The sequence below is a fragment of the Ambystoma mexicanum genome, chromosome 9 (assembly GCF_040938575.1).
Source record: "Ambystoma mexicanum isolate Mex_15411 chromosome 9, UKY_AmexF1_1, whole genome shotgun sequence".
NCBI classification, from domain to species: Eukaryota; Metazoa; Chordata; class Amphibia; order Caudata; family Ambystomatidae; genus Ambystoma; species Ambystoma mexicanum.
In genome coordinates, this window is record NC_090931.1 from 1,020,128,009 (window position 1) to 1,020,154,227 (window position 26,219).

Here is a 26,219-nt window from a genome sequence, read left to right on the forward strand (position 1 = left end):
CTTCAAGGCCAAGAGAAGGCTGAAATGGCATTCGCCAGTCTAAATTGTTAAGTTATAGTGGCCTGAGACCCCCAAGCCCAAGACCTAAATGGTACACTGACCAACCCAAGATCACTGGACATGGAGCTGTAAAGTGACCGATTGATCAGAAAGATCAAAGACCAGGGGCAGGCTTCCCCCACCATCAGGTCAAATGATTGATTTTGTTCTGCGATGTCCCAAGGCGAAGGTACCCAATGTAATGCAATGGGTGGGAAAGGCGTGGAGGCTCCGGCCTGTCTGGTAACAGAGCTGGGGTACATGTAGTTCTGAGAAATGGCAACCGCAGAAGTAGCTTCCTTGATACCAGTTGAACTGCGGGGCTATGAAGTGATGCTTTGTGTAACTAATTGCCAATTAATGTTTTTACACTGGATGACCAAAGAAGATCATCCCCACACGGGCGAAGAAGGACAGAAGATCCTGGGATCAATCGCCTGCCATTCCGTATGGATCAGGTGATGTGTTTAGGGTCAAACCAATCAGCTACCTGGATTTATGACTTATGTAATGTACGTCATTCGTGACACTGTGTATCCTTAAAAACTACTACTTATGCTGTTTTTGTCGGAGCGCTCCATGGCAGCACAATTCTTTGTTGACACGTACTTGTATTTTTTTTAGATTAAATCTTATTCTTTTTGTAAGAGTTTTATGGGGCCTTTTATACTAGTGGGTTGTATTTTCTCTGGTGTGAGCGTTGAGGGGTTATTCTACAAATAACACACCCAAACCACAGACTATGAACTTGCCAACCTGGCGCCTGAGGATATAGGCTTTGGCCACGTACATCTGCTGCATCAATGTATGAAAATACAAAGTGAGGAAAGAAAATCAAACACAAGAGACTGCTCCTTTAATAGATGGTAGCAGTTTTTGTAATTTCGGGTACAAAGAAACACATCAATCTGATCAATCGTTCACCTGCATACATTGTAACCTACCTGATTTATCTTCTTGACTTAGGCTCAGTGTACAACTCACTTAATGCACATTTAGTCGCACTTGCAGCATACATCACCTCACAACAAAAGGTGCCATGGTGGATGGTGCCAGCAGTCAAAGCAATTACGGGGGTGTAGAGCACATTTATCCACAAGTCACACCCCAACTGATTAGGATTCAAATGTGGATCTACACAGACGAATGGGACCCCTGTTTGAACCTTTACACAACACATCTCTTAAAGATCTCAAATACAAGGTTGTTATAACTTCGATCAGAAGGGTAAGAGTAAGCGAGCATCAGGCATTTACAGTGGGTGAATCTTTTATCATGGTCCAAAAACTCCATTGAATTACCAGTCTTCTTTCCAAATCCATAGAACAGAGGGGAAAGAGCACTGCACACAATTGATATATGCAGGGCAGTAAAGTTCAGCCGAAGTAAAAGCAAAGCACTGTGTAAGACAAGTCAGTTATTTGTGTCGTTTGCTACAGAAGGAGAGGGAGACCCAGTAATTAAATCCACCTTCGCAAGATAGATTGTTTGTTGTATATGACTCTGTGACATATTGGCACACAAACCTCTTCCTTTCACTCCCAAGGCTGGCTCTACAAAGAGTACAGGAGCAATGCTTATTTCAGAAAGGTGTAAACTGTCTCTCATACAACACTTTTCATGTTTGAAGGTTTCTTGGTTGCAATTGTTCGAGTTTCTGCAATCTGCATTCACTTTGCTTTAAGGTTCATTGACTATATGATGATTGTATATCAAAAGAATGTATGTCATTATCCAGTTTACCGCTGTGTAAAATACAGGAGCATTGAATGAAAGCAATGTCCCAAACGACACCATCAATCCACAAGTTCTAACTTAGCTCTATGACCTATATTAATGATAATGTTATTTGTTTTAGAAAGCAAACAAATCACAAAAGATATGTTAACTATTGTTGCTTTGGAAGAAACCCACGGAACCATGTTAATGTCTGTGAGAAAGTCCTCAAACCCATGCTTGTCACAAGGATCTGGGAGTGATGTTGCTAAGTCTTCAAGGCCAGGAAGGGTCCTTATATAAACCTCCCTTGGACACATTTCACACACCATTTTGAAAGACAACCTGATGAAGGACAGCATCTCAGAACTTGCCTTTTTCATGGATAGAAAACTTGGAGGGGATCCAGAAAACTCAATTACAGATCCAAGTGTAGGAAGACCATGATGAAAACCTAATCAGCTGTGGTAGGTCGGAAGAAGGAATCAGACACATATTGGGCATTCCGATGTTCTTTTATTTAAATAATAAGGAAAAAGGTCTATCTCACCCCATCGCTATAGGGGGATTCCCTACTTAAGTAAATTAAACTAAAGGTGCAGTTCAAACTCAAAATGTCCTTAGACCAAATCTAAGTCTACCTGACCCTACCACAAACAGTAACAATTAAAAGTGGCCAAAAGAAGGTTTCTGTTTGGGCTGTCTCCTCTTGGTCATTTCTCTCAGGGCTCTCTTGTTACACACCCACCTTTAATATGCAGATGCCTCTTTTTTTTTTTTTTTTTTTTTTTAGAAAATGTGCCCCTTGTGTTAATGTTATCTCTCAGGTTTTATTCATGAGCCTTTTCAGCTTCACCCAACTTTTCAAATATCTTGTATTACTGACGATATGACACTTATCAATGGTCTCTCTGAGATATTTTCTTAGACACCTCATTTTAGTCTGTCATTCCCTTGTTTTGATAGGGTGGAGAGTTCCCCACTGCTGGTGTCTTTTAAATCCACTCTTTCTCTCCTTGCTTGGTTGGTTCACTCTGCGCTTATAGCTCATATCACTTTCAACAGTTTCTCATTAATTGGTCTGCCTACTCTTCAATAATTATCTGTCATGGAATTATCTTGTGTGACTGTCTCTCTCGCCCAAGATAATTTCATGCACTTTCTTAATGATTCACAATCATCCTTATTCTTCAGGTTTTTTAATAGTTCCTCAGATATCGAGCTATACTGGTTCAATGTTCTGTTATCACCCTTATCGCAATCAGATTCCCTTCTCTTTATTGCATGTTGCCTTGGCGGCCTTCCGCTTCTGCGGTTCACTCCTGTAACTTTGTTTGCAGTGGGGGACCTCTTAGGGCTTGGCTCCGGTACGTTGGTTTGCTTTCTTGCTTCTTCCTTTCAGGCTATACATGCATACAGGTCTCTGCAGCTGGCTGCGTTCAGAGAACAATGGCGGTAGGGAGCTATCGGCACTTCCTGTCCTCCAGGTTTGAATTTTTCAGACGGGCGCTTGGCCCACCACGTTAATTCTGTGGTCATGCCACTACGTCAGACGGTTCCTCGAACTCCGTCCTCATAACGACTTTACCACCGTTTGCTTTGCCTGACCTCTGGCGACTCTACTTGGCATTCTCTGGTTCTCGCAGTTCTGCGGGTCCTACGGTTCAACTCTGCTCTGTCTCTGCACAGCGTTCTGACGTCGGGGGGTTTCCCCCTACACACCGTTCTCTCTCCTCCTCCTGTTATACTCATCCCACTTTCATACGCGTTTCTTCTTAAAGGGATATTCCCTTTTCCTTTAGACGTCGTGCTGGATTCATCATTGCCTATACCCAAACAGAAAGAGGACACAGTGTTTTTGATGGAAGGCAGTCCCATATACGCAGATAAAGTGTTCTGCATAAGGAGTTCCCCTTAGGAATAGGAGTTCTTATCCCATAAGAAGGAATCACTCCCAGTGAGGTCCCACTTGCCCAGACCCGTCGGGAGGGTCTTGCGGAGAGGGCTCACATCCCTTGGGTAGAAGGGACAAATAATCCTCATTCATCACACAGCCCACAAAAGTAACTTCCCCACCCTGAACTGAATAATTATGGCTGACCTGCACCACTCTCCCATTTAGCACCCCAGGTTACAAAGAGGACAACTCATCTCTCTGCAACAACCAGACTCTAAGAGACTTGTTTTCCTTCTAGTTTCAACCCGGCAGAGATGGTCACCTTTATTGAAATCAATAGGAGAAACAACCACCCAACACAAAAAGCATCAGAATTATTTTTCAAACTGTCAGTCCCACAAAAGATCAGAAAAGTGCTGGTGACAGAAGGAGCAGGCTCCAGGAAGGGGGGGGCTCTGCAGTCAGAAGGCGAGAGACGAGACTGTAGCACTACATGGGAAGGAAATCCAAAAAAGCATCTGTCCTATTTACAGGATTGTATCCCAATATCAACTTCAAAGTATCCTGGCCACGGGGTATGTCCAGGCAGGACAGCTGACCTCTCAAGCCACTGAGGGAGAAGCTAGCTATTCAATCCAAGCCCTATATAAAGGCAACGTCCCAGGACAGCAGTGCGAGGGAGTTTAGGAGTGCAGCTGTTGAGCTGAAATATTGGTAAGCTGGAGAACTAATGGAGAAGAAGGCAAAGGCTGTGGAGTGCAGGAGGGAAATTTGGAGGTGACCTTTAGTACCTAGAAAGTAGAGAAAGGGGAAGTGAAAGCAAAAACCCAGGAGAAGCTAATGCAAACTAGAAAATCTGAACACCAGAAGAGTCAGAATTCAAAGAGAAAACCTATAGCCTGTGTGAAGGTTGTGTGAAAGAGAAACCTGGATAGTGGATGAAGTTGGAGTGAAAGATGAAACCCAGACAGTGGAAGAAAGTGAATTCTGAAGAGGAAGGTGGAAGAGGACAACAACAATGAAGTCGCAAAGAAGTTAATTGGGGTACCTTACACCCAGAGAAGAAAGACCCATGGAAAAGTAGACCCAAGATTGGGGAAAGAAAATCGGTATAGCTCTACTCAAAGGAAAGGCACTTAGAGGAAAGACTTGGAAAGACACAGGAGGAAAAAGCAAAGGGTCTGGCAAATGTTGAGAAAGGAAAGGCTTGCGACTCTTACCAAGCCTGAATAGGAACACACACTTTGCAGCTGCTAACTCTTAAGAACCATCCTTACAAACCAAATACATTTTTTAAACTTTAATTTTTTGTATGGAATCATTTGAAACTTCTTGTTACTAATGCCACATTTTCATTTTGGTAAATTGGATTTCATTTTTACAATGCTAATCAGAGGTTTTTGACTCCTAGCATTATTGTTTGTACTTGATAAAAAGGAAAGCTTTGTTTGGTTTTCTGTGTTTTCTCTTGTGTAGTTTCACATGTAATCACTATTAATGTTATATTTTGCAGATGATGGCTGATCTAATGTTCAGGAAGCAGGATTACGACCAGGCTGTATTTCATTTCCAGCTGCTTCTAGAACGCAAACCAGGTACTACCAAATGCTATGTATTTTCCCTTCACTACCTTGATGGTCATTGTATATCTAAGCAACAACATGTGTTTTTATAGGCCAGCAAGGACTTGATCAAGGGACCAATTACTGCTAAGTAGCCTCTGGTCAGTATTCGTCGCTAGTGGAGACAGAAGATGTTCAGTTTTTGGCCCCAAACTATGGAACAAGATACCACAAAATATCAGGGAATGCCAGACACTTGTTCAGTTTCGGAAGGCCTTGAAAACCTTTCTGTTTAAATAGTCACTCAGTAGTTTGACAATCTCTAGGTACATGGACATGAACGAGCAACTTGAAATTTATTTTATGTCTCTTCAATTCACAATTGTAGCTCCATCTGCACCCTCAATACAGTTAAGTCTATCGTGGACGCGTTACAAATACAATATCAAATCAATAAACAAAAGTCAAATCATATCTGAGGATTGAGTTGAGTCATAAGTATTATTGTTGTTCAACATCCATAATGTATTTTGCAGAAAAGGCTATCGCTGCTAGTGAAAGTAGACACATTTAACACTGTCGCAAGTAAACTGTTCCCCTTTAAGAAGTTTAGGTGCTCATATAGAAGTCAGGCTTTTCTGCTTTTAGAGGCCAGAATGCATTTTTTTTCTTTTCTGGGAGGCAGACGAATAATTGCTCAAGTAGATGAAGATTTTCTAGAATATGTTATAGGAAATTCTTAACTCTGTTCCTAGGCACTGATGGCTAGCATATATACATCAATGTTTTTGTGGCCGGATGGTTAAGGGTGTGAGCTTGAAACCAATAGGGGTCTCACTTTCCCACAGGTTCAAATGATGCAGACTACAAAACTGTCCTTTTTCAACAGGAGCAGCTGTGGACCTGCACATTTTGGTGTAAGGCACGGGTTGCTTCCTGGAAACGTGAATGTGTATCCCTACCAAAATCCTTTTGTTCATTGTCATCTTTGCACATGAGGTGCATGTGTGTCACACTTCTGGCACCTTTTCAAGGCTATGTGTGATAATAGCACATCATAAATTTCATTATTTTGATCCCATCACAAAGACTTTGGGAAACACCACTAGACAGACACATGAGATTTAAGAATATTGGGCCTCATGGCGAGTTTTATGGTAATCAGCGGTAAATCTGCTGTGTTGCCGCCAAGCTCATTTACTGTTACCTCTGCTCAGACCCTTGGGTTTAACACAGGATTGCAAGTGGTGGAAGGGTGGTGTTAAACTCAATTTTTGGAGTCCATAGGACTCCATGTGTATTTTGGCAGAATTACTCCAACCAGTAATTTCTCTGTGGTAATTCCGCAAATATTTTACCTTAAAGTGGAGTATTTGCCTACAGCATGATGCTGAATATTTATCCTCTACTTCCAGGTCAAACTCGGCAGTCAGCAGGGCAGTCATTCTGTTACCTCCAAAAAAGGCGCTGTAACGGAATTACTGCCACCACCAAACTTGTAATGAGGCCCAATTCTTTTTTAGTGTTGTATATGTACTAGGGTTGGGAGATAAACAAAGGTGTTGGTTGAGGACAGAGACATAAACGCAATAAAACTATCACTGGTATACATAGACCTCCAAACCACCTCCCGTTTCAACTCTTAAATGAATGGTAAGTCTCCTGTCATGATGCTGGAGTTAGCAGAATTTCTGTGTTCATATACAATTAACAGGTTCCAGCTTTGGGTCCCACATGGCTCCCTTGCACTCCCAATATGTTTTTCCCTTTGGGCAGTAAGGTTCCCTGGTCACCTTTCCTTGCCTCTCCGCAGCAAGTTTGCCAGAGAGAAGATCAAATGTTAAGTAACCTCACAAATCACTTCTATATCTCTCCTTCAAATAGTCTGTCTGGCTCTCTCCCTCATGTCACTCCATTATCTGTCAGAAAGTCGCAGTGATGAATGTCATCCTGAAAGATGCATGGCCCTCCTGATATGCCACTGGGTGGGGGCAGCATTGTGAGATTATCGAATGCACTTTTATTGGAGCTAATGGCTCCTCTGCAGCAGGTTCCAGAGTCGTGGTCGGAAAGAAGCATGTCTATGTCCCTGATCATCCTCCCTGTCTCAGGGTTCTGAATATAAATACCACCCAGCCCTGTCTTTCTTTCCTACTCGCTCGTGCTTCTAGGACTGTTGCTAGACTTGGCCCCTAATCCTTGATCTGATTGACTTCTAGCCTCCCCAGCATTTCATTATACTTGGTCCTCCTTCTAGACAAAGGATTGCATTGGGCTGTCTTTCTGTTTGTCTTTCACTCTCCCTATGTTTTCAAGGGACTTCCCACCATCGTCCTTTCCTTTTATTTGTTTCCTCTCCTTCAGTTATCTTCCTTGCTTCTGCTAACCCCTTTTCTTCTCCCCATTTGGCAATCATCTTATTTTACTTTCCAACGTCTGCACCTCCACCACTCTTTTGATTTCTCCCTGCCTCTTCCTCCTAGGTGTTGTTCTCCTCCTATATGTTCATCTCCACGTACCTCTATTGCGCACTCTCTTCTTACTTCTGCACTTCCAGCTCCGTCTGCACCTTTACCTTCTCCTGTCCAGCTTCTTTGCTCCACCATGCGCTACTCCAAACACTGACACATCTACTGTCTCTAACGCTGCTTTACTTTCCCCACCCCCTGAGCCAGGTATGAGTCACAGCCAATTACATTCATGTCATTAATATTTACCTTTGGGGATTTGATTTCTCTGGCTCTGTCAACCTATATGTGGCTGGTCCGCCATCTTGGTTTTCATAGACTTGCCCATGTGCATTACAGTGCACATGGCAGGATTGACGCTTGGAGGCTGCAGTGATTTATTCATCCCTGTGTCTGCTTGGCCCCTACTCCTTGAGACATGTGGTAAGCATGCTTTGGAGCTGGAAGTGACTACTGGACTCTGTGTGCTTGGACCAATATTGGTGAGTCCACTGGTAACGAGCCTGAAGAATCTATTGTAGCACATTCCCAGTCCTCTCTTAAAGGGCTTGCACTATTAATGTGACAATCCCTTGCTGGCACAACCCTATGCTCCAGGCGCGACCAGGCAATACTCACCATACCCTTCCTGGGCTCCTTATCGCTTAGCGGGTGGTCAGGCCAAGATCACTGCATCACCATCTTACTCACACCTACACTTTAAGGCTGAGGAAGGGGACATTTTCAAGAGATGTTGATTGTTAGTGTTTTAAAATCGGAAGAAAAAGGAACCGAGGAAAGAAAGAAACCACTTGTACAGAGGGCAGTCTCCCTATTTGAATATGACCGTCTAATAGTACATTTATGAATGAATGTTTATCCCAGATTTGTATAAACCATCCATAAAATCATAACAATATAAATACATTCATACGATCAAAAACGAATATGCAACCATATTAATAAAAAAGGAATGCTCTTAAAACCCTGTGTCAAGATATAACCGATTAAAGAAAAACAGTACAAATCGTAAAGACACTGGGTTGTTGGTTCAAGTGAGAAATACAATTCTTCTTTTCCAGGCACATTGGATATAGCAGGCACGTTTAAAGGCACTAATGACATCAGATGGATTCAGCAACAACGCGAAAGCAGGTTACCAATAAGATAGACCAACGCCTCTAAGTAAGGTTAGGAGATATGTCCTCTGCAAACCATTGTACAGGAGACCGAACAGGATAAAATATGCCAGGTTTTCTACTTTACCATGGATACAACTGTTCGCATTTTCGTATTTTGTGCCAGACCAATTACAAGTGACTGCCTTTACTGGCACGAGAAAGAAGTGAACTGTGATCATAATTGATTATTAGGTTCAAATAGATGGCCATCCAGGTAGAGGGCGGGAGAGGGAGGTACTGTATTACAAACGTCTTAGAAACATTTGTGTCCTTCCTTGAGCTATTCCAAAATGGTAAGAAGCCTCATTTTTAATTCTCTCCCAGAGACGATGGTAAGGCTTGAGGGATCAACAAAACAGTCTTCCAGTGCCATGGTATGAAGAGTTTTCTTAATATGAACAAAAATTAAATTTTATGGTAATTATCAAGAGTCAGAAGGTGTCTTTCTCAAGGATTTGATTACATTTTCCTCTTCGTTCGACCATAGGTAGGATAGCCAAAATTAAATTGTCAGGGATGTAAGCAAGGCCTCATTCCAGGTGTGTGATGTAAGATGCCATGGTTGATGGGACGCCCAAAAGACGAGAGAGAATATGTCTCCTTGGTTTAGACTCGGTCTAGCTTTCTTAACTCACCTCCAAAGACACCTGTTGCTGCCACTCTCTTACCCCTATATATGGTTTGCATGTGCCGGGCAGAGAATCGTCTCATGTTTTTGGCGAATCTAAGAATACATCCTAAGGCCCGTTTCTTATCGCCTTCTCACCATAAGATTCTCCTCCCAGTTTAGCTGGCAGTCAAAGGTTATACCAAGGTATTCCAAATGTTTGCAAGTCTTCCATTTTTGGCCATCAAAAAGGATCAATGGGTCATGCAGATGTTTAGTAGTGAAGCACATTGCATAACATTTGTCAGCATTAACTTTTAATCTCCTGTGGTTCATAAACTTTGCATACCCTTTCACAATATTTTGGAGAGACTTGGGATTTCTGGCTAACAGTCGTCAGCACAACTTAGGACAGACAACCTCCTTCCCTCACACTGTGGTAAACCTGTGTTGACACCTGCTAAATAAAATGGTAACTTGTTAATATACAAATTAAAAAGCAGGGGTGCGAGAATGCACCCCTGCAGAACCCCCCTGTTCCACTGAAATACTGTCGCTAAATTCTCCTTTTTTTCACATCTGACATGAACTGTAGTCACGCTGAAGAGACTCTAATGCTTGAGAGTAGTCTAGGGACACCCAGGTCATTCACTCCACAGGAGGCCCTATCTACGTAATGAAAGGCTGAGCTTAAATCCTTAAAGGCCATGTGGACAGAGGTCTATTGTCTACATGTATTAAACATTCTTATGGAAAAAAACTGTAAATCTGTCTCCAAAGGATTTCCAGAAAGTTAACTGCCAATATAAAAAATCACCACAATGTTAGTGAGAACTTTGTTTCTGTGAATATATTAGTCTCACAGTAAGCTATAGTCCGTTTCATGTTTTTTTGAGTTATTTCTGTTGTGTGTAGGCGGTATCTACTAAGATACTAGCATATGTTTAAGACCTGTGTTCATATGTCTTTAACACAGGAGAGTTTTCCAACCATCAAATCCTGGTTGGGATACAAGTATTTAGGACAGTATGATTTCTTGGATAAAAGACATTAGTTAAAAAACAGGAAAGGTGAAGAGCCCTATAACCCTTGAAACGATTTACAACAGCCTATTTACTAGTGACATATTCAGTACCAATATTTATCTCCTAGCATTTAATTGGTCAATTACATTCAGATATAAATAGATTGGGGCTTGTCGGTATGCTCTTGATGTATAATTGTGTTTTTGTCCTATCTTCTGCATTATCACCATTTAATATAACCATGTCGGCAGGCTTTTTAAAATGTTTATATGATGATTCTTGAGCTTTTACATCAAGCTTAGCTTTATTTTCATCATTGTTATAGGTGGGTTTTATAGAGTGCAACAATCACTTGCATGGGTATCTTGCGCTGTTCATTTTAGAGGAAAAGGCAGCATTGCACAGGGATAGTACACCTTACTTATAGATTAAAAAGATGAGTGTTTGTTTTTTCCTGAAAGTCAGAAGGTTGGATTCCTTTTGTACCTCTGCTAGTATGAAGTTCCAGAGTAGATTGGCCACCAGCTCTTTCTTTCTTGTTCTTGGGCAAATTCAGTCTTCTGTTTTGATGTAGTCTAGGCAAGTGTACCTTAGTGTAAGTATTCAAGCGTATTGCTAATGGCATTGCAGTGGGGTGTTGCAAAGACTTGAAGATTATACGCACGCTTTTGAAGATAATTCAGTTTATCAGTGTCAACCAGTGAACAGAGTGAATCACAGGGGAGATATCTTGGAACTTCTTCTGCTAACTAAGGAGTCTTGCTGAAAAATTCTGCACCCTTTGTAATCTGTCAATGGAGTAACCCGGCAGGCCAAGATAGATGGCATTGTTGAAGTCAAGCCGTGAGGAGACTACTTAACAGGGTTCATTTTCAAGAAGTGTGTGTGTCCCTCCAGGCCTTGATTAAGAACAAACAATTTTTGATCTTACTGGCTAGATGAGTATTATTCTCTTTGAGATCTACCAAAGGTTTTCTTTCCATGTTGAGCAGACTGCTTCAGGAATGCCACTGCAGAGTTGGCTCATATTTTGTAATGCATTGTGTCTCGCAAAATCTGTAGGCTTTAAGCTATACGCTGATTGCAGATGAAAATGCCCATGTCTGACTCCCTAAATGAGTGCTCCTGGGTGCTGACTGACATAGAAGACTGTGGCTCTTTCCAGTCTATGCACCAAAGGCTCTCCATGAGCATTCAGGAAATCTGTTCACGGTCATCTCTAAAGGGAGGATTAGAACTTCATTGAACTTTCCGTCCTCCAAACCACCTGACTCTATGAAACTCAGGGTTGGAATGGGGACCTGAGGTGGGCCTGCTCCTCTAACCACTCTTTCAAAAAGCACTCCTATTCCTGCACTCCTGGAAACTGCATCATCACTCTCGTTTCGGGGAAGACAATTCATCCAAGAGAACACCATCTGCTTAAGCTCAGGTACAGTACCCACCTAGCTGCTCTAGTCTAGGGAAGTGGGAGGACTTCAGGTGAGGAATGCTTGAAATTTTGACAAGGCTCCATGTCTGTCCATCTCAAGCACTGCAGCAGTTGGGGGGTGCGGGGGGGCCTAGGGTCTACTGAATCTTCTGAATTGCATACTCGTAGGCTCAGTTCCCACCAATGTTGTGGAGACCGCTCCTCTCGATTGCCGCTCAGCTACATGAACTGGCGTGGAGGCCCCAGCGCAAGGTCTTTGGCCAGGGTCTTGTTTGTTGGCACAGATACTGCATTGGACTATGCTCCCACTTATAAGATGACAGCTTTGATGGAGAAGGTCATCCTCTCCCTTTTGGGTTGGAGCCCATGGACACTGGTGAAGTTAAGGTCTTCCCTGAAGAGTTTTACAGGCAGGATGAAGTTCTTGACAATCTGTCCTCCAACTTGTTCACTGCAGCAGAATTGACACCTCACCCAGACTGTACATGCCACCTTTCAGGGAGCAATTGCAAAAGCTGTGTAGACTCTGAGGCTTTCTGCTCTGTCCTTACCAAAAGCCCATTTAAGATGATGGAAATCCTCAACCAATGTCCCTCAGGGAAGACACCCCATTTAATTCTGCGATTGCTGACCTCATCAAATCAGTGTGGTTGAAATCGGCATTAGCTGTGGACAGAGACATTTCCAAATGCATTGCCCTACTCCAACTGTTTGGGCTTTATTTCTACACACCATGCACCGGAGCGTCCGGTGGTCAACACTCACACTCAGGTGTTCAATCCTACAATGCAACCCAATTCATGTCCTTCCCTCCTGACAAGGGCCAGTAAGCAGCTAGGTGCCCTAAGTTGCATGGCCTTTGCGTCAGTGCCATGATTCAGAGAGCCAATGTACATTTGGCCAAGGTGGTTGAGACACTGAGCTTGTCAGCCGGTCCAGACCGAAAGATAAAAGGCCTTAAATCCTTGCTGCCCTTCAACCTGGCAGTGGAGGCCCAAGTGTCGAAGGTTTGGGAGGAGCCCACTTCCACCTCCTCAGTTGACTGAGACCTGGGAAAGAAGCAGTGGTCAGTGCCTTCTGACCCTGCTTTTCTGTTTCCTCATGTCTTTCCTGAGAGCTTAGTGATTCAGGCTGTGACGGCTATATTAAAAACAGACCGAGAGAACAAGAGGTTGTATGCTTCAGGGAGGTAGGTTTTTGCCTCGGCTAGTCTCTCCCTGAGGGTGGCAAACTCTTCATGTGCCCTGCCAAATTTTCTTTTGGCATCAAGTCAGCAATCTCAAGGGCCAACTGGGGATGTGACAGAGGGATTTGGGGCCCGCGTTCGGGAAGGTAAGCAGGCTTCTCAAATGGATATCAGTCTGGACTCTGTCAGATGGCACCGGAATCACTCCAAACCTCAGAGATGATTTAAGGGTTTGTATTCATTTCTCATTGGGCCCTAGGGCTGTTCCTCCATCTCTCATCTTTACATGCACCTCTTCCGTAACCCAGGTATCCCTGGTCCCAGGTTAGTAGATGGTGAATGCTAACCCGTGCTGTCTAGACTCTACCTTGGACTGTAAGTGAGCTGCCTTTTCTAACTACACTCCCTCAAGGACTTCTTAAAACTTTCCCTACTCTATCCAGTGATTATTGTTCTACAAGGGTAGGGAATTTCCCTTGCAGATGCCCTACTTGATTTGCTCTTGAGTCTATCACACTCACTCTCCTCCTTTTCATTTCTCCACACTTCTACTACCCTCACCTGGCTTCCCTCCTCCCCCTACGTTACTGTCCCTCTGTTGCTCACTCCTTATAAACCTCGCCTGCACCCTTTCATGTTACTCCTCCCTACTAGCACTCCCTCCTCTACACTACGTCCGCCTCCTATATGCTATTTCTCCATCCTCCACACTGCTATCCCCTCCTCCAGACTGCTACTCTTTCCTTCATACGGTTACATGTCTTTGTACCGAGATATTATATACCGAATCACTTATATATCGAAACATATACCTTGAAAACAATATCTTTTTTGTTTTGTTTTTGGGTGGGGGCACAAACCCCCATTTCCAACCCTTCCCCCCTCAAAAATTAACCCTTTACCCCACGATAAATATATTCGATATGGGTATTCAAGGTATATGTTTAGATATATAAGTGATTCAGTATATAATTTTGGATATAAAGACTGTATCCCCCTCCACACTACCTTTCCCACACTACTTCCCGCTCCTCTACACTACTACGCCCATCTACAACTTCTATGCAAACACTCTCACAGTCACCCCTTACGCTATCTACTCTGCCAACACTTGGTACACTAACACTCTCACTCACACTGCAGTACCACTTCAACTTCTTTGCCAATGACTCGCCTTCTCCAGAAATCAAATCCAAGCCTCACTGCTCCTTCCTCCTTTTCGTTGATTGGCCATCCAACTCTGACTAGAGCTGAATAACCCACGCTGCCTGCTGTCTGCTTGTATTCCCCCTTGCCTACTGGTATTGGCCATCTGTCCCTGGCCAATCTGGCCTGTCTTCCCCACCTGGGGTGAGTTAGCAAACTGAAAGGTTATGCCTACTTTCTCCATGCGGCTCTGCCGCAGAACGTTGGCTGCCCAGAAGGCAATAGTTTGTGTTCTGGGGACTGATTTCGGTGTGCCCCTGGGGAAAGAGCACCCCTGTTTGTCCCTGATGCCGTCCTGCTGCCTGTGTCTGGATGCAGCTTACCGCAGCGTCTCACACTCTCTGTGCTGGGGTTCCCCTGCGGTGTGGGGCCATGTAAAGTGTGTTGGGTTTGTTTTCTATTTGTGTGTCTCTACGTAGGCAATCATGTTTGTGGCTGTATGCTGGGTGAGCTTCTGAATTGTTTGCACTAATGTAGGATGTTGGTTCAGGATTTTTGTTTGGATGCTACTTCTGGCTTCAGATTGGGCCGATGGGTCTCTACAAGAAAAAGGAAAACACTGGGAAGCATCTTGCAATGAAAGATTACTTCAGACAGGCTGGCCCAAGGAGGTGGGGGGGTGCAGGAATTGGGGCTCTCAACTGCGACCGTCCACCTCAAGGGTAGAACTGACACTGGTAATCTTCCTGGTAGGCCTCCGTCACCCGGCTGAGAAGCTTTCTCATCCCATCTGGACAAGGCTAGGTTACTGGGTTTGTTACACCTTGACACAGCAGATTGGTTAGAACGGGCGATGGCTACAGGTACTGTAATGAGACAGTCGTGGATGACAATCTGAGTTTGCCCAGGATGCTCGGGCGAACCTCCTGGATATGCCATTCTATGGGCATAAACTTTTCAGTGCTAATGCTGATGACTGTATAGAGGGGTTCTGTTCCTCATAGCTAAGTCCCAGAGCATAGGTGTACAGCAACCTTCAGCTCCTGCTAGTAGAGGGAGGGGGTTTCAACCCTATGTTCCCATGATAGAGAACAGGCGTCCTCAGGTAAGCAGCAGCTGTGCTACCCCCCACTCCAGTGGAATGTGCTGGGGATCTCCTATATGTGGTATCTATGCTTCAACAGCACCTGCTTCTGCCCAGGTGTGAAGCCTCTACGATTTCCACCATCAGTTCTTATTGGGGGAGGATTCCCTTTTTGGCACTGCGAATGCCCACCAGGGATATTGTCTCCCCTTTGCTCAATGCCCTCTAGACCATCCTTCTTCTCGCCCCTCTTTACTCTTGACACTCTCCTGTTGGAGAAGGTTCATCACCTTCTGTCGAACTGCACTATCTGGCAGGTGTCATTTTTAGAACGCGGCAGGAGCTTACATTAGGTTTACGTTCTTATTCCAAAGGAGGTGTTTGATCTTGATCTGATGCTCTTGAGTTTGTACCTGCACAAGGACAAGTTCAAGATGGTGACTCTGGCCCCAAAACTCCAAACCCTTAATCCACAGGACTGGTTGGTATCACTGGATCTTCAGGACAAAGGCTTTTATGCGACAATACATCTCATGCACAGGAAATACCTGAGATTTGTGGTTGTTTTTTGCCACTACCAATTCAAGATCCTGCCATTTGGTCTATCTTCGGCACCCATGGTATTTGCCAAGCTGCCGGCAGTGGTTGCGGCTCACCTCATGAGATAAAGCATTCATGTCTTCCTCTACCTGGATGACTGGCTCGTCTGAGCTCACTGTCAGGCTCTCAATCTTGCGCGGAGGTAGCAGGTGCACCTGCCTCCCCGTTGGGTCTTGGTGCCTGGCTTGGTAGAAAACTCAGGCCTCTGCAACCCGCTGGGGAAAGAGGGTTAGGGTCCATTGGATTGGATAGGTAGGGGGAATTAGGGTAACTGGGAAAAGGGTAAGGAAGAGGTAATGGTTAGGGAAGGGGGTTTTCGGAAAGGTCCGCCTTGCTGTGCCCTACTGGTGCTCCTGAGATCAATGGTACTCCGCCCTTGCACACACTCTTACACTCATGCAGACCATGACTCCAAATCCCTGCCTAGACTCATTCTATAACACAATAATTAGCATGAACACATAGCACAATATGGTATGCAGAAGCGTTCCTGTCACGCTTGGTTTTAAAACACTTTCTTGGTTGTTTCTCAGTCACAACCAACGCACATAATAGCCCCTTTGCAATTATTACCCAGCACAATAATTGGAATAACCTAAATAGCACTTAGCTTCGTATGATGCTGCTGAGATGAGTGCAAGGCTGCGACCCCAGTTCTTGCCGTAGCACTGCGGCGCTGACACAAGTTCTTGCTGAAAACTACAGTGGTGCGCCGCTACAAAGGAACCAAAAACAAATGAGTTAAGGTTAACCACTGTGTTTCCTCACACGGTACAATCAGACATTCAATCTACTTGTTTGTAGACAAGCCGTGTTGCTTCACACGGAGTAATTAGCACAAGTTAAATGATCAGGCAACTTTTCCTTTCCTGTACTACAGAGCGGTGCCGTAGCTTCCCCCCAGTTCCGACGCATATACAAAGCATCGAATTCTAACCGGCGTGTTCTTCCTAGATAAGAACACATACACACTGAGTCAATCGGTAGTTGTACTGCAAGCGTTCCTTTGCCGGTCGCTTATTCGTATTAGTTTACACAGAAAAATAAATGCACTTATCTGCCAGGGTGCACAGGGCCTGCAGTATTCACAGGCGGGGTGTGGCCCCGCGGGTCGCTGCCTGCAGGAGCCCTCTGCTCACACGTCTTCTCCGGTCCATGCCCTCTAGCACAAGCGGGAATCCTTGCGCACACCGCGCGCATGCACAGACCGCCGGGCGTTGTCCCAAAAGTAGTTCTTTGGCTCGCGAGCTTGCTGGGAGTTGAAGTCTTTACCGGTCCAGATGCCGGATAATGCTTTCTGCTGTTCCCAGTCTGCCTCCTGCAATAAGGGCACAACAATGTCCTGAAATATGGAAGTTTGCACCACAGCAAGCCTTTCTGAGGTCCAGGCTGCTGTCTCTTGTGCACCATGTCTACAAGATGCCCCAAACCCACACTTGTCACTGCTGCAGCCCTGACACTCACTATTTAGAATAGGCGTCTGCACACTTGTACCATACATGCAGCCTGTTGCACATCTTGGGCGTCTTCCCGAATTTCCATGAAGGCTTCGCCATCCCTGTCCCTCCGATTTATCAGTGAGGTCCTGGACACTCATCTGGGCAGGGCTTTCCTCCCAAGGTTCGAGTGATGAACATCTTCAAAATGGTTAATGTGCTTCAATTCCGTGGAGAGTCTCTGCTCGTGATGGATTCCATGGCCTCCTACATTCTTGTAGTGGCGAATGCTCGACTAGGCAAGAGATTGCTTCAGTGGCATCTCCATTGTCAGTGGTCTTAGTTTCAGGGTAAATATGCCATACCTTTTGCAGGTCTGCAAGAATTTCACAAGACCTTACATGGTGGCCCATGAGACAACCTGCTGAAAGGGGCATTACTTTGGCAACCGTGGTCCCAACTAACAGTACTCATGAATGCATGCTTGGAAGCCTTCAGAGACCTGACAGTGAGCGTACTGTGGTCTCCCTTGAAGTCTTGCAAACCCATCAACTTGCTGGAATTGAGGGCAATCAGGCTGCTCCTGGTTGCCTTCCTTCCTTCAGTGCAGGGCAAGCATGGGCTGGTCCTGACGGACAACACAGTGGCCATGCATTACTTCAACAAGTGAGTGTGATGAATCCTGCAGAGTCATCAGTAAACCCCAGCCTAAGGGCTCCTCCCATGCTACCTGATCCTAACCCTGGAGATGGTACAGAGAGGGAGGATCATATGGGAGGAGATGGCTGTCAGGGGGAAGTGGTGACTCCTTTGGGAGAGACGCAGTATTCATCTTTTTGTGAGGCGTATTCTGTAATTCCCAAATATCTGATGCTGTCATTGCATAAGTCCCTCTTATGAAGAAACCCAAAGAACCTTCTGTGAAAAGTTACATAGACAGAATAAGTTGTATACCTTGGGAGTACTTAAATTAGATGTGACATCCTCTAATGGCCATGATTCTGTCTTGGGTAGAAGTCTTAGCCCTAATGTTAAATCACACATCACTCAAATAACATCTCTTAACTCTGATAGCATCCAGTGCACCAAAGTAGAAATTAATTTATATAAAAAACTCAAACCCATTATGGACTTCAGGATCCATAATGCCTGTGGTATTGGGACAAGGAAGGAAGACCAGGAGTCAATGAGGGTCAAAGATACCACTGAAGGAAATATGCAGTCTAGTTGTTACTAGGCAAAGCACCCGAGTGGGACATTTAAACTTGAAAAGGGACCATAGCTTGGTGGAAAGAGCAGGAAAGGAGCAGTAGAAGCAGAGGCAGTCGGGAATGATACCAAGATGGTTGGAGCTGCAGTAGGAGTGCGAACACCAGCAGAAGCCAACACAGGAAGAGAAGGTGTGCAGTTTGGCAGAGTATGCGCAGCAGTAAGCAGCATCGTGATAAGCAGCAAGGAGAGAAGCCCAGCTGTAGGAGAGACGTGTTCCAGACCCGATCTGAGTTCCCTGGAGGTGCTGGAGGATGCATAGACCCAGTGGGGCCGGCCGGGCTCAAGGCAGAGGACGTGCAGGTGGAGGCAAATACGGAAGAGCTGTCAAATGATTTACCTGTCTGTTAGGGAGAATTATCTCTTTAGGCTGAATTTTCTAACCTAGTGAGTCCCCCAGCAGCTTTGCTGGATTTCTGGAGTTTGTTTTTTTCTCCTGCCAAGAGTCAGACTTTTTCTCCCACTCTTGGGCATGATTTGAGTGTGTTTCTTTGACTTTAGATGTGTTTTATGGGCTATGGGGTCCTTTATTCCATAGGGTCTCATGTGTTTTTACTATGTGTGTTACACAGCACCCTCCGTGCAGTAACACAGGGGTGTCATAGTGACACCCCACCATAGACTCCATACCCTGGGACTGACTACTGTCTCCGAGGGCATGTAAAGTCACCATTGGCTTTACTAGTGTAACGCTCACCTGATTCCCACGGAGGCGCTGGTCTTGGCAGGAAGGTGTCTGTGACTCGAAAAGTGATGTGCAGGACTCGATTGGCTTCTGGGGTCGAACCTCTTTGCACTGTGTGTCGAACTCGTAGGGTGAGGTTTCTGCAGGTGAAAAAATATGGGGGTTAATGGTCTGGGTTGTTGAATGTCCCTCTCTCTCTCTCTCTTCCTAGCTTCTCCGTAGAGCCCCCAGGTCAACGTGCTCACCTTAGATAGGTGAATGCTGGACTCTCCATCTGCGTCTGATGCAGGGTGCCGTTGCCAGTTCCTTCACTGGTGAAGCATACGCCTCTTGAACTCAGAGGATCGTTACCGTCGTTAACTGCACGAGCGGTGAGTTTCCAGACACCTTTTTAGTCTTTATAGTCTTTAGGTGCGTGGCACGTTAATATTGAACAGGACTCTGTATAATGCTTTTCCCTTTTGTCTTGCAGGACTCTTGAGATGGAAGATGGAGTGAGCACCTGGAAATGCGTAAGTAAATGCAAGCGCTCTAAGTGTCTTTTTCCCTTGCAGCTTAATTCGTGCTGAAGAGACGCCGGAGTATTGGCAGGCGTTCTATTGCGACGAGCGCGATGGGCGTAAGTAAATACCTGTATAATGTCTCTTCTTTTGTCTTTCAGAAGTTGGGTTGCAGCGCCGGAGTCCGCGGAATGCCCGTAAGTAATAACAATGCTTTTGTCTTCACAGGCGGCGATGCAGCGGGAAGAATTCCGGAATTCGCGGAGTGCCGGTAAGTAATAACAATGCTTTTGTCTTCATAGGCGGAGGTGCAGCGCGAAGAATTCCGGAATTCGCGGAGTGCCGGTAAGTAATCACAATGCTTTTGTCTTCACAGGCGGAGGTGCAGCGTGAGGAAAAGGCTGCAGCCGATGGATCAGGTGCGTAAGCACTGCGAGTAAAGGTTGCCTTGCTAACCTGTTGTTTTATTCTCTTTGCAGGTGCTGCTGTTGACTGGATACAGGAATGGTAAGTATAATTCTTGCAGGTTCAGGATCGAAAGAAGAAAGGCTGGAACAGACTCGTTGAGCGTTCTGCTGCAGATGCAGAATAACGCGAAGCACGTTTCATCTATCGGGTGTGGTTTAAATAGCCTTGGAATGATGAGGTGTCTTCCTCCACGGCCCCGCCTAAGTAAGAAAAGAGTTCCAGTTCCAGAAGAGTTCCAGTGCTGTATCCAGGGAGTGGAGCTTGCCCCACCCAGGTAAGAAAGTAGTTCCTGTTCACAGAGGACTTCTAAGTGGCTGGTAAGTAAGCAGCATGGTCTGCTGCAGGTAAGTCCACCCAAGCATCTTCACACATATTATGAGCCCGGCGCTTCCAGTGCCGGGACGATGGTTTTGATGAGCCTGGTGCCACCGGCGCCAGGACAAGGTCCAAAAGGTCCCAGTGGGGACCGGCTGGTGCCTAGGATTAGGGGCCTGCTTCCAAGGACGTTGGGCTGGTCCTGGCTCCTTGGAAGCAATGATCATGACAACTAGTCCCAAATTATTAACAGAAACCAGTACAAACCATCATATTGTGGATGTACTGGTCGGGGCAATTCGATTGCCCAGGGGTCTGTTAGTCGAGTGGGCACGTCTCCGTCCCCCCTGGTTGGGTTTTGGCTGGTGGCAGTGGAAACTACTTTTTATATTCGACCGCGAATATTTCCCTATGGAATTTTCCCATTGTTCGAGGCTACCAACTTTAATTATTTAATTCTCATAGCCTCGAACATACTGCCGGTTTATTTAATTAATATTAATTCACTGGTTGGTATTTTTTGCCAGGACTCGATTCTAAAATGGCGTTTGTGTTCTCTTCTGTGACTCCAACCCAAGTCGAGCCCTTTGTTCCACTTTTTGGTGGGCTTCTCCACAGAAGCCTCCAAAAGTGGTGCCACTCCGCCTGGGTACCCCAGGGGGTGTCGGAGGTGGTTTAGGCACCCTGGACTGAGTTACCTTGGTAACTCAAGTGGCACTCTTGTGTGATTGGCCCAAGTAGTGAGCCGGCCGGCTCACCACTTAGCATGTTTGATTGACAGCTAGGCTGAGTGAATGGGGGTATGCTGCATAAAAGCAGGGCTTTGGGGACTGGAACTTCAGAAGTCGCCACAGGACCTGAGAATCCGATGAGGGAGAAGCTGAGCCAACCTACCACGACGACACCACCGGTGGAGCCCTGCGGAACCGACTCACCACTTCCCGACGACAGAGAAGATCTCCCGGCTGGAGAGGCTTCTTCCCCTGACTGGTGGGCACACCAGTTTACCTTCTTTCTTTGCACCCAGACCGGTTTGTGGTCGAACTGCCCGTGCCAAGCACCCCGGCGGCCGGATAGCCACTCGCCACTGAACCGCGAATCAACGGACCGCTCCTTGTACCTGAGAAACTCTGCGGCTGGTTTCTTCCCTGGCAGTGCAACGGACTCCTGTCTTCCTCCCCGACGAGATCCTCTTCCCCCGGATGAAGCACCGACTTGCATCCGCTGCCAGGAACAACTGCCCCCACTGGAGTATTCTCACCACTTTAAGGTATCGTGTCCACCAGGCCTCCCTTTCTAAAGATTGCTACAAGGTAATAATAACCCCTTAACCTTCTGGACTGGGCTGGCCGCCTTGACCCTCTAACTGGTCCCTTTCTTTGGTCCAACTCCTTTTTGAACCGTTACAAGACTTTTGTGCACTGCAACCGGGTGACCTTGGACACATTTCGTTTGATCCTCTAAAGTGGATCCGGCCTATTGAACTCTAACTTCATGGTTTTACTTTGCCTATCTCTCTTGTTATGTTCTTGTAAAAGTGTTGGGATCTGTTTCAAATTATTCTCTGCTTTTCTGTCCCTTTTAAAAACGAACGATTAGAGTGCCATCTACGTTAAGCGCTCACCGCTGTCTGAAAATAAGTGGGGCTTAAGACTTGTCTAATATTCTTTTAAGGGAGTGTATATCTTTTAGTGACCGTGTTTTTGAATTGCTTACTATTAGTGCCTGTGTGTTTTTCTAGATGTGTTTTTAAATAAATAATTATATCTCTTTTACACCAAGCCCTGGTCAGTGTTTACTTGTTCTACTGTGTTCTCTTGACCTATTGTGAATACTCTGTATACTGCCTAACTCTTCTTGAGGGAAGTCTGACTGCTCAGCCACAGCTACCAAGTGAATCTGTGTGGTACAGACTGCTACCAAGTGGGTTTACTGCCAAACACCTGTAGTCTTAAATCTTTTGCAGTGGTCCCAGAGGGAACTGCACAGGTTTCTGCCTCACACGGTCCATGGAGGAGCCGCTGCAGCAGCAGGGAGCAACACAGAGATGCCGAACAGATTCGGTGAGTTGGCCTTTAATATAAGGTAAACCCGGGGCGCTCCGAGTGAAAGGTTTTCACAATTCTGAATACCGAGCAAGTAGAAGGCAAAAAAGAGCACAATTCTCCATTCATGAAACGTCAATTTGAGGAAAACTGTAACCCACATTGCCAACAGCTCAGAGACTATAGCAAAGAGATAAAAGAGCAACACGGAGTGTAATTCTCCTTTCCTGAGACACCAGTTTGGCGAACTCTGTAACCTGCGTTGCCTCCAATAGAAGAGATCAACTGTAATAGGAGATTTCTTCCTGGCAGGAGAGTGAACCAGGAAAGAAACTGTTGATTTGAGGAGATGTGGTTGTAGTAAAACGGTGTTGTGGAAAGACATTGGTAACATCATTTTGACAAACTGCGGCATCACCAAAAGTAGTTGTTGAGCTATACTGACAAAAGCATTCAATTGAAAGAATAATTGTGAAATGCTAATGTTTGCTCTGAATCCCAAGAAAGACATTGTATAGAGAAAAACTGCCATGGTTTGCAACCTAGTGTTTTGTGGAAGAGACATTTGCTTTACCAGGTGGAAGGATGCAGTGGATGGACAAGATACCTTGTGTTGAACTGAACAGAACTTTATTGAAATAGAACCAAGGGTATTCCTGAATTGATCTAGGGGAAGGGAGCCCAATCCTGGTCACATGGAGTGTGTTCTAAAAACTATAAGTTTGGACGTTTGCACTGTTTTGTTGGACTGAAGACAGGCAATTATTCCTTGTACACTTTTGTTAAAGTTATTAGTGTGAGGGTCAGATGTTTATTGGACGCTAGGTGTTAGAGAGGATTTTCATTTCTGTGCTAAATTCCTCCCACCTTAGAGACCCCTAGCTCTTTTGCTGGACTTAGGACTAAGTGGGACCTTTTTCTCACACCCAGTGTTTTTCCCTGATTTGGATTTTATGTTTTCACTGATTTTGGAGTCTGACGAGCCCTGTAGGCATCTGCTTTTTATATAGTGACACACAGCACCCTCAGTGCAGTGTCGATGGGAAATCCTTTGGATTTCTCTTAAGGTTTAAACACCTTTTCTTAGGTGAACTATTGTTGCCAAGAATAGTAAGACTAAATGATCTTACTTACCTTTTTCTTTGAAGGTCCAGCACACACCATCGTATGTGGAGTGCTAGGGGGTTACCTAGTAGCCCCTTATCCTACTTTCTCATGTAACATTTCTTGTTTCCCTCACTACTTTAAATGACTGGTGGCAGTGGTTTACTTTTTGCTACCAGTGTGCTTTTCTACCACAGTATGAACCCTCCACTGCAGTACAGCTATTTTGTCAAAATGGCCCCTGTCGTCATGTTTCACCATTGTCTGGGAGGTCTTTCTTGGCTTTTACTCTGCGCGTTGAGACAGATTTGAGCCCTTTGTGTGTTTTGCCTTTGGCGGGCTTCAGCCCTGAAGCCCGCCCCTGGCTCCAATGTGTCTGGAAGGGCAGAAAGCGAGGGAGGGTCCAGAAACGCCCCTGCCTTTTGTCTCTAGGTGTGCCTGCATGAAACCAGTCCTGATTGGCTGGCTGGCTGTCTGGGAAGGACATCCACCCTGCTGCGTGATTGACAGCCTTGGCTGGGAATGAATGGGAAAACTTTCTTAAAAGGCGAGGGTTTTGGGACTAGAGGCTGAGTCAACCACTGGAATTAGCATCCAAAGAAGAAATTGTGAAAAGAAGCCCGCTGCAACCTCCTGGACCTTGAATTGTCCGGTGAAGCCCTCCTGCTGTGCTGTCCTCCTTATTCGTATCAACAGAGAAGCTCAGGAACCAATGTCTGCTTGGCTGTATTATGACGGAATCCAGCTGGGCCAGTTTCTTCAAACCAGAGGTACTGTTTGGGCTTGAGGTACTTACCTTCTTGCCTTAAGTCATGCTTTCTCACTTGAGAATTGCACTTTCTTAACTTTCTAGGTTGATTTCAACTCCCTTTTGCTAAGCCTTAACAGCTTGTGTTCCTACAGTGATTTCCGTAACTATCTGACTTTGTGAAATACTTTTATCCAGGAAGTGCATCAGAACTATAGAATGTGTCCAAATGACTTTGGCTGGCCTGGTTCCCTAAAGGCACTCTTCTGAATCCATTGCCTTTGGCATTGCTTGTCCTTCTGTAGGTTGTAACTTGTTGACCACTTTTACTGCTGGGAAAATCTTACCTAGATTTCATTTGAGGATTCAAATTGTCCTCACTTGATAAGAAAGTATGTTCTAATCTTTTTATTTTTATTTAACCCTTCCTTTCTGAAACTGAGTCTAAAAAGTATATTGGTGTTATATATAAATGCAATAGTATCCTTGTTATTGAAGTCACTTCAGGGTGTAGGAGAAATGTATTAACATATTCAAAGAGTATTCACCAACTTTGTTGATTTTGAAAAGTGATTCCAAAGTTTGCTTGAACCATTACAAACAATTGCCTTTTTTAAAGAATGCATAACTAAAACGTATGTATAAATAAACAAATAATTATAACTGAAACCTTGAGTGTAAGTGTTACTTGGTTGCTTGTATTGACTGATTTCATCTGTACAGCTCACTATACACTTTTGAGGTAGGCCTGGCTGCTCAGTCACACTACCAACTTGTGTAGTACAGAGCTATACCAAAAGGTGGGTTACCTAATACCAAGCAGATAAGTCTTGTGTAGTCTCACACAGTGTGACTGCACCAATTCTTAACTAACACTAGATCATCTTTCTTTAGGTTTCTGTGTAGGGACATTCTAGTTAGGATAGGGAAAGATAGGCGTTTATCTCACCCTTTTTTATTTCAATAAATGGCAAACATTGAGAAAACAATACCTTTGTGTCCGTCTCACAATTATAACCCCTCACATGAGGTAATGTTGGCATAATTGTCTCTGTGCAGAGAAGCAATGCAACTGTGTTTCCGGGCTCCAGTTGAGGATATGGTTCTGACTGCAGCCCATCTCGCCAGGACGGAGAACATCATTGCAGATGCATTAAGCAGGCAGACTTAGGCTTCCCATGAGTGGGAGCAGTGCCAGGAAGTTCTGGAGATTTTCTGCCATTGGGGGACTCCTCAAGTGGACCTCTTTGCCTCCAGTGTGAACATAGAGGGGAAGTTGTTCTGCAGGGAATTTCCTAGACATGTAGCTCTGGGGGACGCACTGACAGTCGTGTGGACCTTTAACCTCCTTTATGAATTCTCTCCAATCCCTGTGATTCAGCTGGTTCTCTAGAGGCTGCACCTGTTCAGATCCATGGTGATTTTGATTGTACCACTCTGGGCTCAGAGAACGTGATAACCAGAATTCCTCGATATATCCATCTGTCCTCCCTGGTGCCTTCCGATGAGAGTGACACTGCTCTTCCAGTCAAAGGGGTAGGTTATCCAACAGAACCCCACTAGACTGACCCTTCATGCCTGGCTGTTGGGAGTCTGGATACAGGGAGCAAGATTTGTTGATTAACTTCCTTCTCACAACTCAGAGATCTGACACTACGTTAATTTATGCCTGCAGGTGGTGTACATTTTTGACATAGTGACAGGATAGGATTCTTGATCCTTTTTCT

The 26,219-nt window shown here is 45.1% G+C and overlaps 1 protein-coding gene across 1 annotated transcript in view; it reads left to right on the forward strand.

The window, feature by feature from the left end:
• The window catches only part of TTC21B (tetratricopeptide repeat domain 21B), a 1,345,192-nt gene that overhangs the window by 863,245 nt on the left and 455,728 nt on the right, over positions 1 to 26,219 (forward strand). Inside the window, exon 22 of the mRNA XM_069616283.1 lies at positions 5,166 to 5,247. Within this exon, the coding sequence (XP_069472384.1) occupies positions 5,166 to 5,247 (82 nt within the window). The remainder of the gene's footprint in view (positions 1 to 5,165; positions 5,248 to 26,219) is intronic.